Source organism: Perca flavescens, chromosome 14, assembly GCF_004354835.1.
Source record: "Perca flavescens isolate YP-PL-M2 chromosome 14, PFLA_1.0, whole genome shotgun sequence".
Classification (NCBI taxonomy): Eukaryota; Metazoa; Chordata; class Actinopteri; order Perciformes; family Percidae; genus Perca; species Perca flavescens.
The window spans coordinates 7,885,146-7,905,891 of record NC_041344.1 but is presented as its reverse complement, the minus strand read 5'-3'; the positions used below and the strand labels follow the sequence as shown (position 1 = coordinate 7,905,891).

The 20,746-nt window shown below is 40.8% G+C and overlaps 1 protein-coding gene across 2 annotated transcripts in view; it reads left to right on the top strand.

Annotated features, from left to right (window-relative positions):
• Positions 1 to 2,150: 2,150 nt before the first annotated feature.
• Positions 2,151 to 20,746, top strand: part of tmem65 (transmembrane protein 65) — a 42,167-nt gene continuing 23,571 nt past the window's right edge. For both annotated transcript variants that reach the window (XR_003694322.1, XM_028598421.1), the window contains exon 1: positions 2,151 to 2,785. Coding sequence is in view for 1 of the 2 variants with exons in the window: in XM_028598421.1 (XP_028454222.1) it covers positions 2,530 to 2,785 (256 nt within the window). In the remaining variant the exon portion in view is untranslated. The remainder of the gene's footprint in view (positions 2,786 to 20,746) is intronic.

Sequence of the window (20,746 nt, the reverse complement as noted above, 5' to 3'; positions counted from 1 at the left end):
TTGTCTGATTTAAAAAAAAAAAAAAAAAAAGGTGACTTGCTACTGTAATCACTGATATACCTCTATCATTACTTACTACTGGTCTCTTGTGTGACCTCACTTACAATTGTGTACGTTATTGTACATATAATAAAACAAACCTGTGCACATTCTCCCTTAGGACGAGAGAAGAGTTTGTTTTCGTTTTGTTTGTTTTTTCAATTATGCAAATTTCAGATTTTCTCTCGCATAAATCAGTATTTAGTTTGCTTAAATTCTTGTTTCAAAACCCAGAAATTGTTGCTTATAATGGTATTGGCTGGTATTCGACAACAAAAAAAAGCTTATTCCTCGATGCTCTTCAGTAAAAGTCACAAAGGTACAGCATGAAAAGGTTCCACTTATTTAGTCAACTATGGACTTTAAGTACTTGCATTTCTTTCAAAAGGGAAAAAAAAGTACCATACTTGCTTTCACGTGTTGGTTATTGGTCATGTTTTAAGAGCAGATGTCATTTTTGTTCCCATAACAGACCTTTTTTTTTGTTTCTAATCACTGGTACAGACTTTTGGCAACAAACTAAAACGACAGCAACCTTTCTCCAAGTCTTAAACTGTGTTTCTGGTTTTTTCAATTGATGAATACATTTCATCATAAAAAAAAAAAATCTTACGGAGCTGCAGAAAAGTCTCAAATTTTACAGATATGTTTTGTTGCGGTAAACTCCGACATGAACTGTTCCTGAAGTTGCCAAGACGCTGTCGTGGCGCGACAATTCTGTGATTATTTATCGTCGTGTTGAGCTACGAGAAGCAATTCCTCGGTTTGTTTTTTCCCAGCCGGCAGGTGTCCCCGACTGAACACTGATCCAACAATCTTTTAACCACTCGGAACGAAAAGAAAGACCCTGAAAAATATCCAGAAGCCACGTTTTTTTTTTTTTTTTTTTTTTTTTTTTTTTTTTTTTATTAAGACCGTATATAGCTCAGCCTCCGGTTTTTCATCGCGAGTTTAAAAAAAAACGTGAATTTAAAAACGCTTTTGAGCACAACTCCTCTTTTGAGTATTACATTGTTTAGACTTCCACAGCCTGAACGTCCTTAAGGGTTTGACTGCAAACTCAAATGTTCATTACTGTTGTAATTACTGGTCGCAGAAAATAAGCTGCAAGGAATCCATGAAGTTCTTGTTGATGATGAGAAAGCTGGGGGGGGGGGGCTTTTTTGACATGTTTCAGCTATGAAGGAATTTGATAATTAGTTTGATTGTTCTGAAAGCTTTTTTTTAAAAAGGTGAAAGCTGTTTTATTTTGCCTTTTGTTTTAAAAGGAGATTTATGTAAATAAAATCATCTTTGATATTGCATTTTGGACTATCTCAACTATCTTGAACATCCCTTTTTTTTTTTTTTTTAAAGGACTTGTCGGCAGGCACGTATTTGGCACACGTGGCAATCCAGTGAAGCTGCCGAATTGCAATAAAACACACTACAACTTTTATTATGTGAAAATGCAGTTAAGTCATTGGACCGGTAGATGGGACTATTTCACCATTTTGAGTTGGGTAGGATTTCTCAGCTGATACAGCAGCAAAGAGAGAGAAGTTCTGCTTAATTGCCCTGGGCCTCTGTTTCAAGGTAAAAGTTATTTCTTGTCATATGCACAGGAATTAAAGAGAAGCAGGTGTCTGTAATGAAAATATTAGATATCAGGCTCCCTCCAACAATGCTCATTAAATATGTAGGCCTGTAAAAAGAAAATCATGCAAGTAAAAAAAAAAGGAGAATCTAGGGATAACATATAAATATGAAATAAAATAATTTTATAATATTTGTTGGAGACAGTAATTGAAAATGAATACACTGTATTTTAAACTGGGATTTAATACATGTATTTGCATAATGAGATGTAATAAACATATACTATACAGGGATGTAAACAGGTAGTAAAGCAGCAATTACGGTAAATTGGCTGGTAGGGTTAGTAGCATAGACTGGTTATCAGTCACTCTCCTCACCGTCAAGGAAAGATAAGTGAAAACATTTTCGGATTGCTAATCTTTTTTTTGTCCCCTGAACTCACGTTACATTTCTTTTTACAAGTAGATTTTAATATGAAAGGTATTACCGGAAGCAACACGTTTTATTTTGAAAAGCTGCCGCCGGAAATTAGCTTCTCCGCCCGAGTTGACAGTAGTTCTTGTTCGGCTTTAGCTGAAACTTCATGTGCCAAGCCCATGACCGCTCTTAAAAGACCATGAGGCGTTTTGGTCGGCGGACGGCACGAAAAGAAGATATGTGCGCCTGCTTGAAAGTTAACCCGAGTTTAAGAGAAACGGTAATCAAAAGTCGTCGGTTTCTTTCCCATTGAGTGTCGAACCTAGCTAACGTTACTAGGACCGAAACGAGAAACAACTTCTGCCCGAGTGGCCGCTGCTGTAGCGGGGGAGACAACGACCGCTTTCTGCGCTCTCAAATAAGCGTTAAAAAACAGCAGTTTATCACATTGTAGAGACTTTATAGGAGCGTTACTAGTTGTTTAATTTCGCCACAATGCTCAGGCTTTGCCTACAGGGAGCTTTCCGACCGCTTGTACAGAAGTTACCAGCGGCGGGGATAGTGCCGAGGCTGCCGGGGATAGGGCGACACACACCGAGCTGCTGGATGGGGACACACGGGAGGAACGAGCCGAGGGAGACGTTCAACTCACCCAAGAGAGCCAAAGACTTTATTTACCGCCTCCAGCCGACGGAGAGGACCTGTTTACTGAAGGAGCTGCAGAGTTTCGAGTCCGTAGCCGTCGCTCAAGGTAAGAAATAAACAGCGCAGGCCAAAGGTGACTGCTTCCATAGGAAGCTCTGAGAGAGATTGAATGAGAAGTCACAGGTACGAGACGTGCACCGATATTTTCCCGCCCTCATATTTACCGATACTGATATGCAAGTGGAAATTGCAAACTGCTGTCTAAAGGGATTTAATTTAGGGGCGGCCAGCATTAGGGCTGGGCAATATATCGATATTATATCGATATCGGGATATGAGACTAGATATCATCTTAGATTTTGGATATCGTGATATCGTGATATGACAGAAGTGTGGTCTTTTCCTGGATTTAAAGGCTGCATTACAGTAAAGTGATGTAATTTTCCGAATTTACCAGACTGTTCTAGCTGTTCTATGATTTGCCTTTTTCCCACTCAGACGTTATTTCGCCTCGATATCGAGGTATTTGGTCAAGAATATCGTGATATCTGATTTTCTCCATATCGCCCAGCCCTAGCCAGCATCTGTCATCGTCAAGTGTTACTCATCATTGGGGGGGGGGGGGAGTCTTTGAATTAAAACCTGCAGACAGTTGGCCCTCAAAGGCAAATTATTAGTCACAACTGGATTAAGTAAAGGTGTAGTATTGTGTAAAACATGTAACATCATGTGGCAGCTGGATAAACTAAACAACATTGGAATAGGGTTGTCCCCTTTATACGCTATATAAGCGATATACAACCATAGTTAGTTAACCTCAAACCGTTGAGTCTGAAAATGACCAAGCTTGGTTGTTTGATTGTGGCTCTCTAAGCCTGTCCATTTCAATTCTGCACTTGAAGCAAGTAAATACATTACCACATATACCTACACCATTGTAATAATACAATAAATAATAATGTTATATTATATATATACAAATGGAAGATTTTGTCTGCAGGGACCGTTGCATAGGTTGCACTCAGACCACAGTTTAACATGTTAATAATTTGCCCTTTTTCTATTTATTTGTGTCAATAAATAACTGCTGATGGAAATTACAGTCATTATGGGAACTCCCAATGTAATGTGAAGATGCCGTAGTTTGTTTTACCCGGCCAACAAATAGAACGACAGCTCCACATCGGTAGTGGTTTTACACAATGCAAAGCTGCCTCCGGCTTTGATATGCAGCACCAATGGTCTGGAAATCTTAAAAACACAATTTAATAGCAGAGTGACGGACATGTTCAGCACTTAGAAACCCCGGCTGAATTATGAGGGTTATTTTCTGCCAGTGAAGTTCTACTAATTCCACCTTGAATTACAAATAATGAACCTCGGTGTGTGTGTGTGTGTGTGTGTGTGTGTGTGTGTGTGTGTGTGTGTGTGTGTGTGTGTGTGTGTGTGTGTGTGTGTGTGTGTGTGTTTGTGTTTGTACAGTCAATGGGTTTGAACAGGCAGGCGTGTGTGTGTGTGTGCATGTGTGTACATATAGCCTACTTCCCCTTTGAGTCTTCAGAGGGTATTGCCTGTTTGGTTTTGATCCGCGTTGAGGCATTTATTTCCACTTTCAAGCAGAGTGACTCATCTTAGGACTGAAATAGTAAAATCAGCTGCCTGGTCAGAAGGAGTACAGAGATCTGAGTAATGGCTTCACTCTGAGCGTCTTGGGGAGATCCCAATTCCTGCGTAGCGAGGGCCAGGAAATTGAGGGAAACCTTTCATAATAAATAAATAGTTTTCAGCTCTGATATAAAATTAAGTGTTGCAGGAAGATGACAGATGTGTAGATGACACACACACACACACACACACACACACACACACACACACACACACACACACACACAAACCACATTTACACTTGGATACACCGGCGAGCTGCCGCCAGGTGCTGTGCTTCCTCGGTGTCTCACGGTGCGTTGAATGTCCTTCTCGTCACCGCAGTATCCCGCTGTTTTCCCCTCTGCTTGTCAGTCACTGTTGTCTTCTGTCACTGTGCACTCAAACTGCTTTTTCGGGATACTATGTAAGATGATATGTAAGCTGGTTTTAAGGGGTATTTTTTTTTTACCCTTTTCTGCCAGCTAATCTACCTGCCTACCATGTTACAGCATTTTATTCAGCTTTTAATGGACTCAAATGGATTTAGAAATGTATTTTGCAGCATTGCATAGCCTGTAGTTTCAAGCAAAATGAAGAAAAATATCCTGCCTGAGACCCAGCTTAGAGTCTACACCCAGAAAGACTCTAGAAAACATTTCTTTGGAGAGAGAGACACTGGGAAAGAGGTTTTTATATTTATTTAATTTTTTTTATTTATTGAAGGAATTGCACAATACATATTACATCAAACAGTACATTTTCCTCCAGTTTTTCTTTTTTGTTTTGTAAACAGGAACAAGATTACCATCACCCACCCTCCCCATACAACTCTTGGAAACTAGTATGTTAGGTAAAGGCTCGGACACACCAATCCGACGGCCGACCTTTGGCAGAAAAGGCAGTCGGAAGCAGTTCGTTCAGAATACGATCTCATATTTTATGAAGATAGTTCACCCGAAACGTGTTTCTGAAAACATTTTAAGCGAGAAATAGGCCATGCAGTGGCTGAATCGGTCTTCGTTTCAGATCGACAAAGGTCAAGCTCATCCCGCTCGTCATTTCTGGGTTAGCGCCCCACCAATCAGTCCGACTGCCCGCCCTCCGACCCAGCAAGTCAGGTTGGCCAAAATGAAGGCCTGGGTTAAAGTAATCAATTCTCCAAATTAAAATCTTTGAGTGATCTGATAATAAGATCCAGAAATTGATCTTCTTTTTCTCAGAGTGATCGATTTTAATAATTTATTCGCAGGCATTTTATTACAATTTACAGAGCCTCATTTACCCTTGTCCAGAAATTTATTTTTTAATATATGCCTTTTAACAATGGATGTACTAGTAAAGTACTACTAAGTACAGTGCTGCTCATGAGTATTGGAACCCCTGCTAAAGTTGAGTAAAGTTGACTTTGGAATTAAAATAACCCCACATCATCACATAGCCTTCACCATACTTAGAGATTGGCATGGGGTACTTTCCATAAAATCATCTCTCAATGCAAATCAAACTAGCTATTAAGTAAACTAACATAAAACCATGCCAATCTCTAGGTATGGTGAAGGGTATGTGATGATGTGGGGGGGGCTATTTTAATTCCAAAGGCCAAGGAAACTTATCCGAATGCATAGTATCCTGGATCCACTAAATAACTGGCCTTTAGAAATAAAAATCTGCCTGCCTTTATGGGAATTTAACATAGGGGTGTCTATACTTAAGATCCCTGTATTTAGAACATGTATTTATTTACGATACATTATTCATTCACAAAGAAAATGGGTGTCCTTAAAGGTCGGATTTTTCCTAATTCTTTTCAATTAAGGCATTAAGATCAATTTCCAAAAGATGATTTTTTTTAATTCCTCTTTTTAGTCAACTGTAGCAGGGGTTCCAATACTCATGAGCAGCACTGTAAAACATACTTTAAACAAACTTTTTGGGGCTCAATTCCTAATGTAAACATTGCAACAGGGCATTATATAAAAAAAATATTTGAGAGTTGCTTCTTGCTTGTACAGTTTACAGCATATGTTCTCTGAGAACCTCTTTTATATGCAAGCTAAATTCATATTGCGGCAGAGAGCTTTGAGACAAAGAACTACTATATATTTCCCACTTTTCACTATATTCCAGTTATGCATCACAGTTGAATTGTATTATTAGGGATCAACCTATTATTGGCCAGGCTGATTATTGGGGCCGATATTTGGCAATTTGCAGATTATCTGTATCATTTTTTTATTTTACTAAGTTTTTATTTAAAATTATTAAAAAAAAGTGCGCTACTTTGTCTCCGCTACGGCTCTGTTAGCAGTCTGTAAACAAACTGTTAGCACGTTAAAAACTTCAGGAAGCTATTTTTGTTTTTATGTCTACATTTTCTTACTGTGTATTATTTTCTAAGTTCCAGTTGTATTACATAATTGCTCAAAGCATTTCATCAAACTGTTGTGTTGGAGTTTGTACCATTTTAAAAATGTTAATTTAGACTAAAATATTTTTAAATTTTACTGTAAATGCATATCGGATCCAATATCCGTTATTGGTTTCATTAACTAACTAATAATTCGTATCGATATCAGCCCTTGAAAACCAGTGTCGGTCAACCCCCTTTTCATTATCCTTTATTATTTTCATAGAGGTTCAGGATCCCCGCATTAGCTGTTATAGAAAGCTTTTACTTGGTAAACTAATGCAAGTGTGTTGTGTATTTTTGAAGTGGTACAGTGCAGAGTCACCAAAAGCACCATCTCTCTTCCTGTAGCATTTGTCCAGCATATAAATTAAGCCATCCAGTGTAGGAATGAGTTTTGGTTGTGAAAGTCCTCACTAATAAGCAACTGTCTTACAGCTCTGAACCCCCACGCCCCTTTACTTTTAACTACTAATGAGCTAAATACCAAATGGGAACGGTGAGAGAATCGGAAGCGTTTACTGTTGAGCTGTGAAACATTTTCTGCCCCGGGCGTTAGTCTGACACCGAGCTAAGCTGCAGGTTCATTAAAAACATTTCCAGCAGACACACTCAACTCCAGAAGCTAATGGTGAAGGTAAAAGGAGAGAACGCTTGGTTACATTTAGCTGAGATTGTACGACATGTTGTAAAGGACTTTGTCCCAGCGGACATCTTGACGGACGGGTGGAACTTAACATTCAAAGTAGAGCTGGGCAATGTATCAATATTATATCGATGTGGTGATATGAGACAAGATATAATCTTAGATTTTGGATATCGTAATATGGCATAAGTGTTGTCTTTTACTGGTTTTAAAGGCTGCATTACACTAAAGTGTAGACTGTTGTTAACTGTTCTATTATTTGCCTTTACCCACTTAGTCATTATATCCACATTACTAATGATTATTCATCAAAAATCTCATTGTGTAAAATATTTTGTGGAAGCACCAGTAGTCTCTACAATATCGTTGCGGTATCGATATCAAGGTATTTGGTCAAAAATATCGTGATATTTGATTTTCTCCGTATCACCCAGCCCTAGTTCAAAATGACAGCGTTTCATTTAGACGTGTCTGTCCAAGGACTGACTCGCATGGCAAAAAGAATGGTATGGAGTCACCGTGATTGTAGTCTCGCATCGCCAGACCTTCCTTCACAGCGCTGCGGAGGAGGGGCTGGCTTGTCCACACAGCATTCCAGGGATGGGAGAAAAACGTGCTCTGGTTTATTGGCACTTCTTTGAACCAATCACAAATCGTCTTGGGCGGTGCTAAGCGTCGAGCGGAGCCCCGGTGCCTCTGCAAAATAGCCTCGCTAGATGAGCCATCTAGCGGTTAGGGGGTTTAAACACAACATAAACGTGAACCACTGTCTTACATGAATATTTTTGAACGTAAACAAAAAATAACAACATATTGTGTTTTTGAAAATCAATATAGTATTGCTAAATAAAATATCGTGATACTCAAGTGTATCGATGTGTATATATATGTTAATCCTCAGAACCTGTATCATTACCATCCCACTGTCTACACTCTACGCTCTCAGGCCAGTATTAAGTGGTAGCAGTTTTTTTTTTTTTTTTTTTTTCGCCGCAGTAATTTGTATGAAATGTCTCTCTGCTTTATACATTGTTATCGCTAATGAGGCTCTATAATCATAGAATTGAATTGGTTATTGATGTTGTCATCATGTGCTGACAAGTGAGCAGAAGGGTAGACTTAGAGCTCCAGGAAGAAGACCCACCAGGGGAAATGTATTTATGAAGAGCATTCTTTCCTCCTCTCTTCCCTCAGAAAGACTATTTGTATCTGACAGGAGTAGCGGATGTAAAGTGACGCAATATCTACAGTAGAGGTGCAACGCTGAATCCATTTAGCGATTAGTTGTCAACTATTCAATTAATCGGCAACTATTTCAGTCATTTTTTTAATTAAAAAAAATCAAGATTTCTCTGATTCCAGCTTCTTATCTGTGACTATTTTCTAGTTTATTCTCTTCTCTGACAGTAAACTGAATATCTTTTGAGTTTTTGAAAAAACTAGACATTTGAGGACCTCATCTTAGGCTTTAGGGAACACTGATCCACATTTTTCACCATGTTTTGACATTTTTATAGATCATTCAACTAATTGAGAAAATAATCGACCGATTAATCGACTGAAAATAATAGTTAGTTGCAGCCCTAATCTACAGTATATATCAATATAATTTAACGACATTTTAGTGTTGCCTCTTGGTTCTTTTAGAAGGTATTTACCTCCCAAAAAACATTTGAGAAAGACAACATTCAGTCGTGAGTATATTATTCACTTTTATTTGCAGACTAATAAGCTCAGAAAGTTTTGTCACTTGGCTGTGATGTGGCTTTTAAAGGTCCCATGGCATGAAAATGTCACTTTATGAGTTTTTTTTTTTTTTTACATTAATGTGAGTTCCCCCAGCCTGCCTATGGTCCCCCAGTGGCTAGAAATGATGATAGGTGTAAACCGAGCCCTGGGTATCCTGCTCTGCCTTTGAGAAAATTAAAGCTCAGATGGGCCAATCAGGAATCTTCTCCTTATGAGGTCATAAGTAAGGAAAGCTCATTGTGGGACTGGCTCTAGTGGCTGTAATTCTGCACCAAGGCTGAATTTTGGAAAAGAGACTTCAGATACAGTGACAAGTTTACAAGCTGTCAATTTTCGGGTTATGGTCGGGTTAAGGTCACTATTCGGGTTTTTGAAACATTCTGAATAACCCGTTTATATGCGTGAGCAGAGAGAGTTACTCCTGTATACATGGAATTTATAATCAATTGGCAATATCCCGATGTAAACAGCGACGCACGGTTAGCGTCTGGACATACGGACAAACCCTGCTTCGTGTAACTTTTCGGTCACCTTCTTATAAATCTCACTATCTCGGTACTTTCTGCCGTCAACAAAAGACATTATATTCATGGTTTTCACCACACTAATAAAGAAATTGGTTTCCTCCTCGCTCCAAAAGTGTGGTGCTGTGCTGTGTCTCTGTGAATATGAGCATATTCCTGTTTTTGCCGGTGTTTACATGGCCGTGCGCGACCGGGTTTTTGCTAATATTCTGGTTTTGAACGGGTTATTGGCTGCTTGTAAACGTAGTCAGTATTAGGGGACCGCTAAGGCCTATACAAAAGCATCCAAAAAGCAGCATGTCATGGGACCTTTTAAGAAGAGGAAAACATTGATGCACAGTGTTGAGAAACTCTTGGCTGGAACTCCCAAGGTCTTTGAAGCATGGAAACAAAGTGATTTTAAATGAGTTTCATGACGCCACTTGGCAGTGCAAACCTCTCTGTGCATGAAAGACCCCATATGCTTTCCTTTTTAATCAGTTGCACCGCGCCGCTAATTTAGCAGGCCTGCACCTTGAGACTGATTCCTGAGTCCTAAAACGAGGACTGTCTATACAGTGTCACACTGTATTTACCACTGCACCTCTGTTTCTTCGGGCTCTACCTTCATTTTATCCATACCAAGTTATTTCTGTGATATTCATCATGTGAAATAGTTTTTCACACTTCTCCCGTTGGAGCGAGACGGTGTGAATCTGCCCGTTCTCGTTTGTCAGTTTGACAGAAAAGCAAATGGCTGTAATTTAGATAATAGCAATGCTGTCTAAAAATGTTTCGTTGGTATCCATTTAGCTGTTAAGATTAAATTGGTTCCCCAAAATAGTGATAGCTTAACACGGCTCAATGCTAACTTTTGAAAGTGGTTGCCAGCATCAGCTTTTGGTTGCCGAAATTGACAATACGGTTGCGATGTTTTAAACTGCCTATATTTGGAGCAATGCATTTCTTATGCAACTATACCACACATTTTAATAATGAAACAATGAGATGATGGCTTGCAATATAATGTCCGATCTCTCTCAAATAGGGGTGCCATGGATCATAAAACTCACTGTGCGGATCACCGTTTTGAGTCACGGATCGGATCAGCACAAAAAGGGGGGACATTTAAATGATTAATATAAATTTAACAACAATAACTTTTAAAGGTCCCATGACATGCTGCTTTTTGGACCTCAGTGACCTCAGTGGTCCCCTAATACTGTATTTGAAGTCTCTTTTATATAGACCTCAGTGGTCCCCTAATACTGTATCTGAAGTCTCTTTTATATAGACCTTAGTGGTCCCCTAATACTGTATCTGAAGTCTCTTTTATATAGACCTTAGTGGTCCCCTAATACTGTATCTGTATCCTTAGAAGTCTCTTTTTATATAGACCTTAGTGGTCCCCTAATACTGTATCTGAAGTCTCTTTTATATAGACCTTAGTGGTCCCCTAATACTGTATCTGAAGTCTCTTTCCTGATATTCAGCCTTGGTGCAGAATTACAGCCACTAGAGCCAGTCCCACAATGAGCTTTCCTTAGCATGTACCATTTCTGTGTCTGTAGCTTTAAATGCTATTGAGAAGGAGAGAGGGGGGGCAAGGTGGAGGGTGGGGGTGTGGCTTTGACCAACTGCCACTTTGCTCGTTTGAAAGCCATGATGTCTCTCTCTCTCTCATGGGTGGGCCAAATTCTCTGGGCGGGCAAAGCAGAGACAGGGGAGGTAACCTTTCCCTTATGACATCATAAAGGGAAGCTTCAAGATTGGCCCATCTGAGCTTTCATTTTCTCAAAGGCAGAGGAGGATACCCAGGGCTCGGTTTACACCTATCACCATTTCTAGCCACTGGGGGACCATAGGCAGGCTGGGGGAACTCACATTAATGTTAAAAAACCTAAAAGTAGAACTTCTTTTTCACCAGTAAATTGCTGTTAAAAGAAAAAGAAAAAACAGATGAGGAAAGGGTCTTTTACACGAGTTTAACCAGTTTTAAGTAAATGCAACATTTAGTCCCGTCCGTTTTTGTTTTTCAGACAACAGCGGTGACCAAGTGCTAGTTTGTGTCTTTTAGCTCATAGCTTTAGCGGCAGCCGGTTGTACGTCCTGCTGTTGGAATCCTCTACGATGAAATACAGTCACACTTTTACACAGTTTTTGGTTCTGTACGGTTCTTGTTATTTTTTCTTTTAATCTTTAACACTCCAGAAATATACTTCAGCATATGATATATAGCTTAATTATCCACAATGTAGGATACAGTATTACATAATTATATAGTTCTATCTTGTAATCGTGCACAAACTGAATTTGACTTGACTTTAAGCACATTATTGGGACCATCTCTGAGGAAAGCTAGGTGAGATTTTGATACAGCAAGAGGGAAGACATTGTCGTGATTTCAACTAGCTTTTCATTTATTTGGCAAAAAAAGGAGAATGTGTATTGCCATCTACAGGAACTTATGTGCCTTTATAGCACATGAAGATTGAAATATTACAGAATATGAATTGAAATAACTTGCATTTATCAAATTGCCAACTTCAGTGTAGCTCTTACAAAAATGTATCCTTTAAAAGAAAAAGAGAGGAACTCTTAAAGCTCCGTCTTTTGAATAAGTCAGAATACGTTAAACATAAAAACAGTTTACATTGTTAGTTCATTTCCTATCCTGAGCTGGGACTCACAGTCATACGGTTTGATAAAGTACTTTTTGGAGTTTAACTTCTCATTGCACTTACAATAACAAGCGTAGCTCTCAGGTCCTCCTGTACGTCTCATCTTCGTTTCTTTCCTGCATCCACCGTGTGTGTTTGTGTGTGTGCGCGCGTCAGTCGCGGGGGGTACTGAGCAGCCCGGGGGCCCGCTGCAGGGACCCGACAGGATCTAAACAGCAGCCGCTTCAGCGACTTTAGAATGAAAAAACGTTACAGCGTACATTGATGTTAAAATGTTTACAGGTTGGCAGGACGGCCTGAAATGTTTTGCACGGTCTTTCGCTGTACGTTTTGTTGGTAACTTGTTCACACCTCTTCTTTTGCGCCAAAGGGAAACACAGCTGTCTGAGGTCACATACGGGGCACCTGACGGGCACGAGGCCACATTGCGCATGCGTCGAACCGTGCGGCACACACACGCTCCGAAATGAGACAAGCGGACCGAACGGTTAGGTTGTTTTTTCATGAACCGTAATAAATAAAATAAATAAATAAATAAATAAATATATATATATATATATATATATATATATATATATATATATATATGGTACAGGTTGTTACCAAAGGGGACAACCAGAGACCACCAAACGCTTGCCAATTGTCTCATTTTGTGTTCCAAATAACTTTCCAAGTCACTGCAATGCAAGGCCAGCTGCATGGAATTGGGCCACAATCTTAAGAATCAGTCACCTAAATGAGGCTGCCCGTACTGTAATCACTAGAGTGAAATGAAATGTTGATATGTCAGTAATGGGTTGTGAAATTGAAAATGTGGCCTTCCAGAAACAACATTCTTAAACCTAACAGTCTGCAGCCTATAATGCCTCCCGCTACAGGTGTGGAATTTCACTGGTCACACGATTCGATATCACAATGCATCACCTCCTCAATATTATTATATATTACTACACATGGTTTTCATCGGCATACTCAAGCAGTCCGACATATATGAACTCCCCCTTTTTATTGTATCTGCTCTTAAATAAGACACAATCAATTATGGTCTGTTACCGCATCGATACAGAATCGTCCAGTTCCGATAGAGCAACAATAGAGCTCTTTGGAGCAGTGTTTTCTTTTTTTCTTCCGATTTTAATTTTTGGGCTTTTCCGCCTTTAATTGATAGGACAGCTAGGTGAGAGAGGGGGGGGTAAGACATGCAGGAAATTGTCACAGGTCGGATTTGAACCCTGGACCTGTGCGTCGAGGCATAAACCTCTCAGTATATGTGCGCCTGCTCTACCCACTGATCCAACCCGGCCACACGTTAACAGTGTTTTCTGTTGGAGATGGTAAGTGCCTTTTGGGATGGACTTTGGGCTTTTTCACTTTGTAAAAAAAGATATATAACACAATAAAGGAAAGGGGGAAGAAGACAAAGTGCAATATGAGCACTTTAACACCCCTCATCCCACACGACGTTTGTGCAGGATGTGTGTACAGCAGCAGAATGTGCGAGGACCACTCTGTTTGAGATATTATTGTACATCAGCTGTGAACGTCTGAACACGGACCCGGGCAGCTTTCAGAAAAAGACTTTGGGATATTGATACAGTATTTAAAAGCTTTTTTGCTGTTGGCAATGTCCCTGCTGTGGGATCCATTAGATTATCTTATTTTGTAGAGTCTGGGGTTTTATTGACATTTTTTTTAAGCCATTTTTTTTTGTGAAAAACATCAGATTTTTTTTCTTAGGCCATATCGCCCATTATCGGGATGGCAGTAGATCTGAATGTATTGTTCTTGGCCCCTCTGCAGGTGTTTATTGCATTCTTATTTCGTGAAGGTTTTCCCTCTTTCTTTTCAGGTTTGATGTGTGTCTCTGTTTCAGAGAACATAGTCCACCAGCGACGATAGGCGCCCGAAATTAATTCAGACAAATAGAACAAATCTACAGGGAATTAATTAGTGGGAATAGGACACTTCCCTGTGCCAAAGCAGACACGGTTGCATTTTAGTTTTTTCTCTGTTTGTTTGCATATAAATGCTGTTGAGTGCTAATCTAATTGCAGATGGAAGTTTTGGAACTGGATGGTGATAGACTTGTTCTGTGAATTATTCACTCTGCTGTTTGAGCAGATCCGCATTATAAAGAAAGAACTGCAGGCTACCAACAGATTAAAGCATGGTAGTAAAATGTTATATAGCTAGAAAGAGAGAAGTTAAATTTAATAACATTCAGTTTTGTGTTCAGTTATAGCGCTTGCCCACTGCTAGTACGAGCAGTGGGCTCGACTCCTTTTTCCATTGCAGATTTAGTACAGCCTCTTTAGGGGTGCACGATTCAGAAAATGTCACGATTTGATTCAATATCGGTTTTTAGGCTCAAGATTAGATTCAAAATCTACTTTCGATTCACGGGCGCCCGGGAAGCTCAGTTGGTAGAGCGGGCTGAAAATGCCCCAAACATAATCTAAAAAAAAAAAAAAAAAGATTCACATCTTAAATCAGATTTTTTTGTGAAAAACATCAGTTTTTTTTTTCTTAGGCCATATCGCCCAGCTCTAGTAATGTCTACTATGTCTAGTAAAGGTCTACAAATCCCATATAATGGGAAAACGCCATAAGTGATTGATAAATAATAAATGAAATAAATAATTCAGATTTCTTCAAAAAATGCTGTCAAACCCCAACTGTAGAGTACTTTTCTTAAAGCCTGTCTGTCCTCGCGTTGTCGGCATAGAGAACGAGACAGGCGTTCATCTTCCATATGCATAGAATAGAAATCCTGCTGCCACACCACGGCACAGCGGGAGCCCTTCAGTCATCCGCTCAGTGCCAACACACCTCCCCAACACGTCAATCTCCTCGAGAAGGTTTCTGGAAGAGAGGTTGGAACGATGCGGTTTATTTCCTCTGAGACTTGAGCCCAATCTGCCGAGGACGTGGTCTGAGGCGCTCAGCAGCACCAACGGAGAGTGCAGTAAGATTAAAGCCGGTGCTGTCTGACTGACACGTACATTAGGCCTTCGCTTCACAACTTGAGCTGCCTCAGGTTAGGTCACCAACGGCACCAGCGTAATATATCTTAGAACTGAGCAGCAAGTGCTGCCTCATGTAGAGAGAGGTTGAGACATATCCACATCTCAAAGCTACACAATGGGGGTAAAGAGACAGACACAGAACGAGAGCAGACTGATAAAGTGGCGTATGTGTGACACACCAATTTGTATGACATTTAGGCGCGTTATCAAGACGCATAATCGCTTTTCAGCGTTTTTCAACGCAGTTCGGCCGCCATTGACCTACATTACGTGTGAATTTTCGCCGTAGGGATTAGTATGAAAGGGCGTAAGTCCACTGACGGGTAAAACACAGGACTTTCACCCAGGAGAGCCGGGATCGCGTCCCGCGTGTGCCGTTTTTCCAACATTTTTCTTTTTTTTTTTTTAAGCCTTCCCCTTCTTTCCTAAACCCAACCGTTTATTGTTTTCCTAAGTGTGTGACGTTGGTGACTGTCGTGTTTTTGTCGTTTTTTTGTGTTACTAAAGCCTTTCCCAATGTTCTTTTCCTAAACCCAACCTTTTTTGACATTGTTCTCGCGATAGTATGGCACGTTCTCGCGATAACACGCCACGTGGCGACGGGTGTGTATGTTTACATCTGCTGTATACAGCGTAGACATACACGTGGATAGCTCAAAATGCGTACAGATCTCACGCCATTTGGCTTTAGGAAAGTGGCGTGTATGGTTACGCAAACTCATGATGCCACGTTGACCAGAGAGCTATGGAAAGACTCTGCTGCAAAACGCAATACTTTGAATAAATACATTAGACTATGATATGTCAAAAAATTGTGTTTTTACCACATATTTAGATATTTGTACACATGGACATATTACTTATGTCCTCTGAATATTTTCATGAAGTCGAACCCAATCAATGCCAATTTTGGTCTGCATTTTTTTCTGCAATTCAGTAATTATCTCCGATAGACTAAAAAATAACGTCTGTAGCATCGGTGAAGTCCCCCATTGGTTTGTGGACTTGCGTTTTGGAAGCCAGCTGTTTGCATTTTGGCTGTCGCAGTCTCGGTTTTTCTGGATTCTTTTATTTATTTTTTTTGGACAAAAGGTCCGAGCTGGGGAGGATGACAAGCCTAGCCGGTGTTTTGCATGGTTTCATGGTGCTTCTTTAAAGGACAATTCCGGCGCAAAATGAACCTAGGGGTTAATAACACGTGTACCGAGTCGGCCGTTCTCTGGGACATGTTTTCATGCTAATCGAATGTGTCTCTAGCTTGAAACAAGCTAGCGCAAAACCGGTGGGTTAGCTGCTAACGCTAGCTTTCGGGGAAGAGGGTAAATCCGCTATTTTATACCACTAACAAGGCTCAAAATAGCACCACACTTCAACGGTAGCATAACGAGGGTCCCTACATGCAAACCGAAGCATTGAGAACTTTTTAAGTGTACAGACAGTTTATTAAAAAGATAGATTATAAAGACAGTAGCGTTCATATTAACCAGTCGAACGACGAACGCCTTGTTCGAGCTATGTTACTGGTTGCACGGAGTTCTTCGTTCGACTGCAGTTGTAATTCATGTGAACTAACTTCTTTATTACAACATTTAGTTTTTTTCAATCAGCAGTTATTCTGCCTCTTCATCTCCCTGTTTTTCTATGAGACCCAACAGTCAGTATGCTTTGCTAAATAGACACTTTATAGCTATGTACTTTAATAAACTTGACGCCTACAGAGATGCATGTTTGGCTCTGCAATGTTAGCCTCCTAGCCTGCGATTCCACCGATTCCAGCGTCGTCTCAAAGGGCCGCCCGGCAGGAAAATCCACAGTCGAGCCGAAGTCTGCCCGAGGTATCGGCTTTGTGTTTGAACTCCGCAGAAAACGCGTCTCGCCTCCACGTTCCTTTGTTGTGTGCAGCACACGGCTGCTGTCCTGCAGTCACACAGCAGAGCTACGCTATCTTTTTGTGCTCTCGCTCCCGCATGCCTGCAGAGGCCTGCTCTCAGCACCGATATCCTAAGAGCCTGTTCCCCCAAATTGAACTTTCAATCAAATGCAAATGTCAGCGTTCCTGCACAGGTCTGAAGGGTTTGAAAAGTAGACTGTAAAAGCTCCAGATTTTTAAAAGTACGTGTCAGCAGCTCTTCGCCATAGACAGCTCGTCACCCATTCACTCTGGTAAAACCGATAAACTAGGGGTACACAAATTCCCCCAAATGAAGATTTAGGCCAGTTCTCTTCACTGGGAGGCTTTTTACTGTCGAGGCTTTTGCTTCGACAGCACAGTCACACAGAGCATTTTCAGTTTCTTAAGGTACTGTATATGTGAGTGGAAAGTAAGTGTACACACTGTTGTTTAACAAACTAAATTGTTGTCATTGATTTATGTCTCCATCATTGTTTTAATTTGTGTGAGAGGACGAGAGTGAGCTAACGTGTCTGTATTGTCTGGTTCAAATGAAAGCCGGCTTCAGTAATAGGTCCCTAACTTTGAAGACCTATCACTGCTCATTTTCATTTTCATTTTTTTCCACATGTGATGAGGAAGGCTTTTACAACTCTACAAGGATTGTGCACTTGTACGTATTTGACTGTCCAACACAGCATGTTGCCAGATTGCGAGCCAAGTTTAAAAAATAAAAAATAAAAATCCTGGAAGACCCCTGTCTTTGTTTTTTTTCCTGGAGCTCTCTGCAACCTCCGCTGATCTCAATGAAATGAGGAAGCTGCAGAAGCAGCCAGAAGACAAATTTAGTTTGAAAAGAAGCTGGAGGCAGCAAAAAAAAACCCCTCTGGCTATACTATTTAAAAATGTTGGGTTTGTTCAGGGCGCAAAATTCCAAATCCCACTACGGCCACACCAAGACCCGCCCTACGAAGCAGCTCGATTGGTTGGGGTTAGGCGTTTGACCTCAAGTGGTTAAGGTTAGGGTTAGGGGATAGGTCAGGGGACAGGACCTCTACATGTAAGCGTGGACGCCTGGCCAATTGTAGTGTGTGAATGCTATTGAAGGGCGGGTCTTGGCGTGGCCATAGTGGGGGAAAAAAAATATTGCGTTCAGGATACCCCCCATCTGTCTAGCAATGACGACGCAGTGATTAGTGACGATTCTCCGACCAATCAGTAGTCTGCACGTTTTTTCACGTGAACCTTTAAAAATGAACCTGTCAGCTAGCACGAGGGAGTTTTTTTCATAATGGAAAACCAAAAAAGACGAGGCGAGTCGAGCAGGTACCATGTAATGGAACAACGCCCAAGAGTGGTTAACGTGTGTGTGTGTGTGTGTGTGTGTGTGTGTGTGTGTGTGTGTGTGTGTGTGATATATTAGACTGCTATGCCTGTATGTCAGTGAGAGAAACCCAGCTGTAGTGGTAGACGCAGAAACGCAAGCAGACAGAAGGTTAACGTACAAAATGTGCGATCAAAAAGTAGTTTATGTCCGTAAATTAACAACTGTTACATAATGCGGCCGAAAGTACGTACAGAATTTAGACAAAGGTGTGACGGCCCTTTCTTGTTTCAACACGGCAGTCCCTCTGTGCACCCAGCCAGCTCCTTTTTTAAAGAACTGGTTTTCCCAGTCTGCTGTGGGAGAACCTGGCTGGCCTGCACAGAGCCCGCAATCCAACACCTTTGGGATGAACTGCTGACCGCGAGACACGCTCTTCAGGCTGAATGGCTAAATCTGAATAGAAAAAGAGAAAAGGCTGTTATAGTAGCAGATTATCGGCCGTGGTTTCGGATCGATCAGCAACCACATACGGGCGTCTGCTCGTGGTACACGTACTTTTGGCCATATAATATATCTTTTTTTTAATTTGATTGGCAGCTTGGTGTTGTTTTGCCTCCACGTTATCCATCAAAAAGTCTTACTTGTATTCTGAGCACATCTCTCAGCATACCCTCATTGTCAGTGGCCGATCTAATCGCACTAAGTTCTGTTTGAGTCTCAACATTTATCACACTAAACTCATCTGAACCGAAGAATCTGACGTCTGAAGGGTTTGATGTGTGAAGTCTGCGTGGAAACTAATCAGAAGTTTGGCAGGTAGGGGAGGAGAAGCATTTGGCCGGTGGTCGATGTTAATTTCCCGTGTGTGTGTGTGTGTGTGTGTGTGTGTGTGTGTGTGTGTGTGCGTGTGTGTGTGTGTGTGTGAGACACGACAGACTGTCTGCCTCTTGCTATTCCCTGATTTTTCTTCAATTAAAGCATAAACTGCTTTACGTACTATTAATCACGGTTATGGAACACACTTTGGAAACATTTCTCAAATAGTGTTAGGTTGATTTTATTAGCGATCCGCCATTTTAGAGGATCCATAACCTTTTTTAGCGAGGAGTGTATATCGGAGGATTCATCAGCTACCAGACAGCGGTGCGATCACGCACTGCTCTTTCATAAGATTGATTTCATTCTCACAAAGATGACAAAACAAAATGCCAAAGAATGGTTTAGTTTGTGGCCCGTTGATGAGACTGGATTGCCAATTCATTATTCAGTCCGACGTTTGTCGATTGGTCCTAGGCCAATCATCAGCAGTTGATGCTGTGTATCGATCCCATTTTCAGTCGACACAGAAGTTGCAGAAGTGGCCCCTTTGTAAGAGATACTGTAGAGCGAGCTGGTCATTATTGTGAATTGAACCCCTTCAGGCTGATTTAAGACCCCGAAATCAAGTATTTAACAAGGCCGTGTAGTAAGAGTAGTTAACCGTTCATCATCAACCTTCATTTAAAATCTTAAAAATCATTGAGGTCTCCCTCATTTCAATGATGCTTTGATACAAGCAACAAACACATACTGTATGAAGACACACAAAAAATAATCAAACACATCATTAATATAATGAAAACAAGTGCATATTATGGTAAAATCATTTGAAATAACCATCTTGAAATGTCCAGGGGCAGTAAGAGTGTCCAGCTTAAAATGATGGTTCGGAGTAATTTCACCCTAAGGTCCTTTGCACCCTGACCTCAAGCCAAACAACTCCCCAACCCCCCCCTGAAGCTTTTTTCACCTAGGTCGAACATTGGGAGAGTTAGCGTAGAGTAGCGTTATCAGTTGAATAGCTTAGTGCAGGCGCTAATGGTGTACTTGCAAACTTTCCAGTCCATCGTTTTATGAGTACATAACCTATTTGTACTACTTGTAGAAGTTTGGTATCATTTCGGGCATTATTAGTAGCTTAACTTACGAGATACACAGTTGGATCCATTAGCCCCTGCGCTAAGCTATTCAGCTGATAACGCTACTCTACGCTAACTCTCCCAATGTTCGACCCAGGTGAAAAAAGCTTCTGGGGGGTTATTTGGCTCGAGGTCATGGTGCAAAGGACCCTAGGGTGAAATTACTCCGAACCATCACTTTAAGTAAACATTGTAGGTAGTTCCATGCTTTTGGTGCATTGAAACTAAAAGC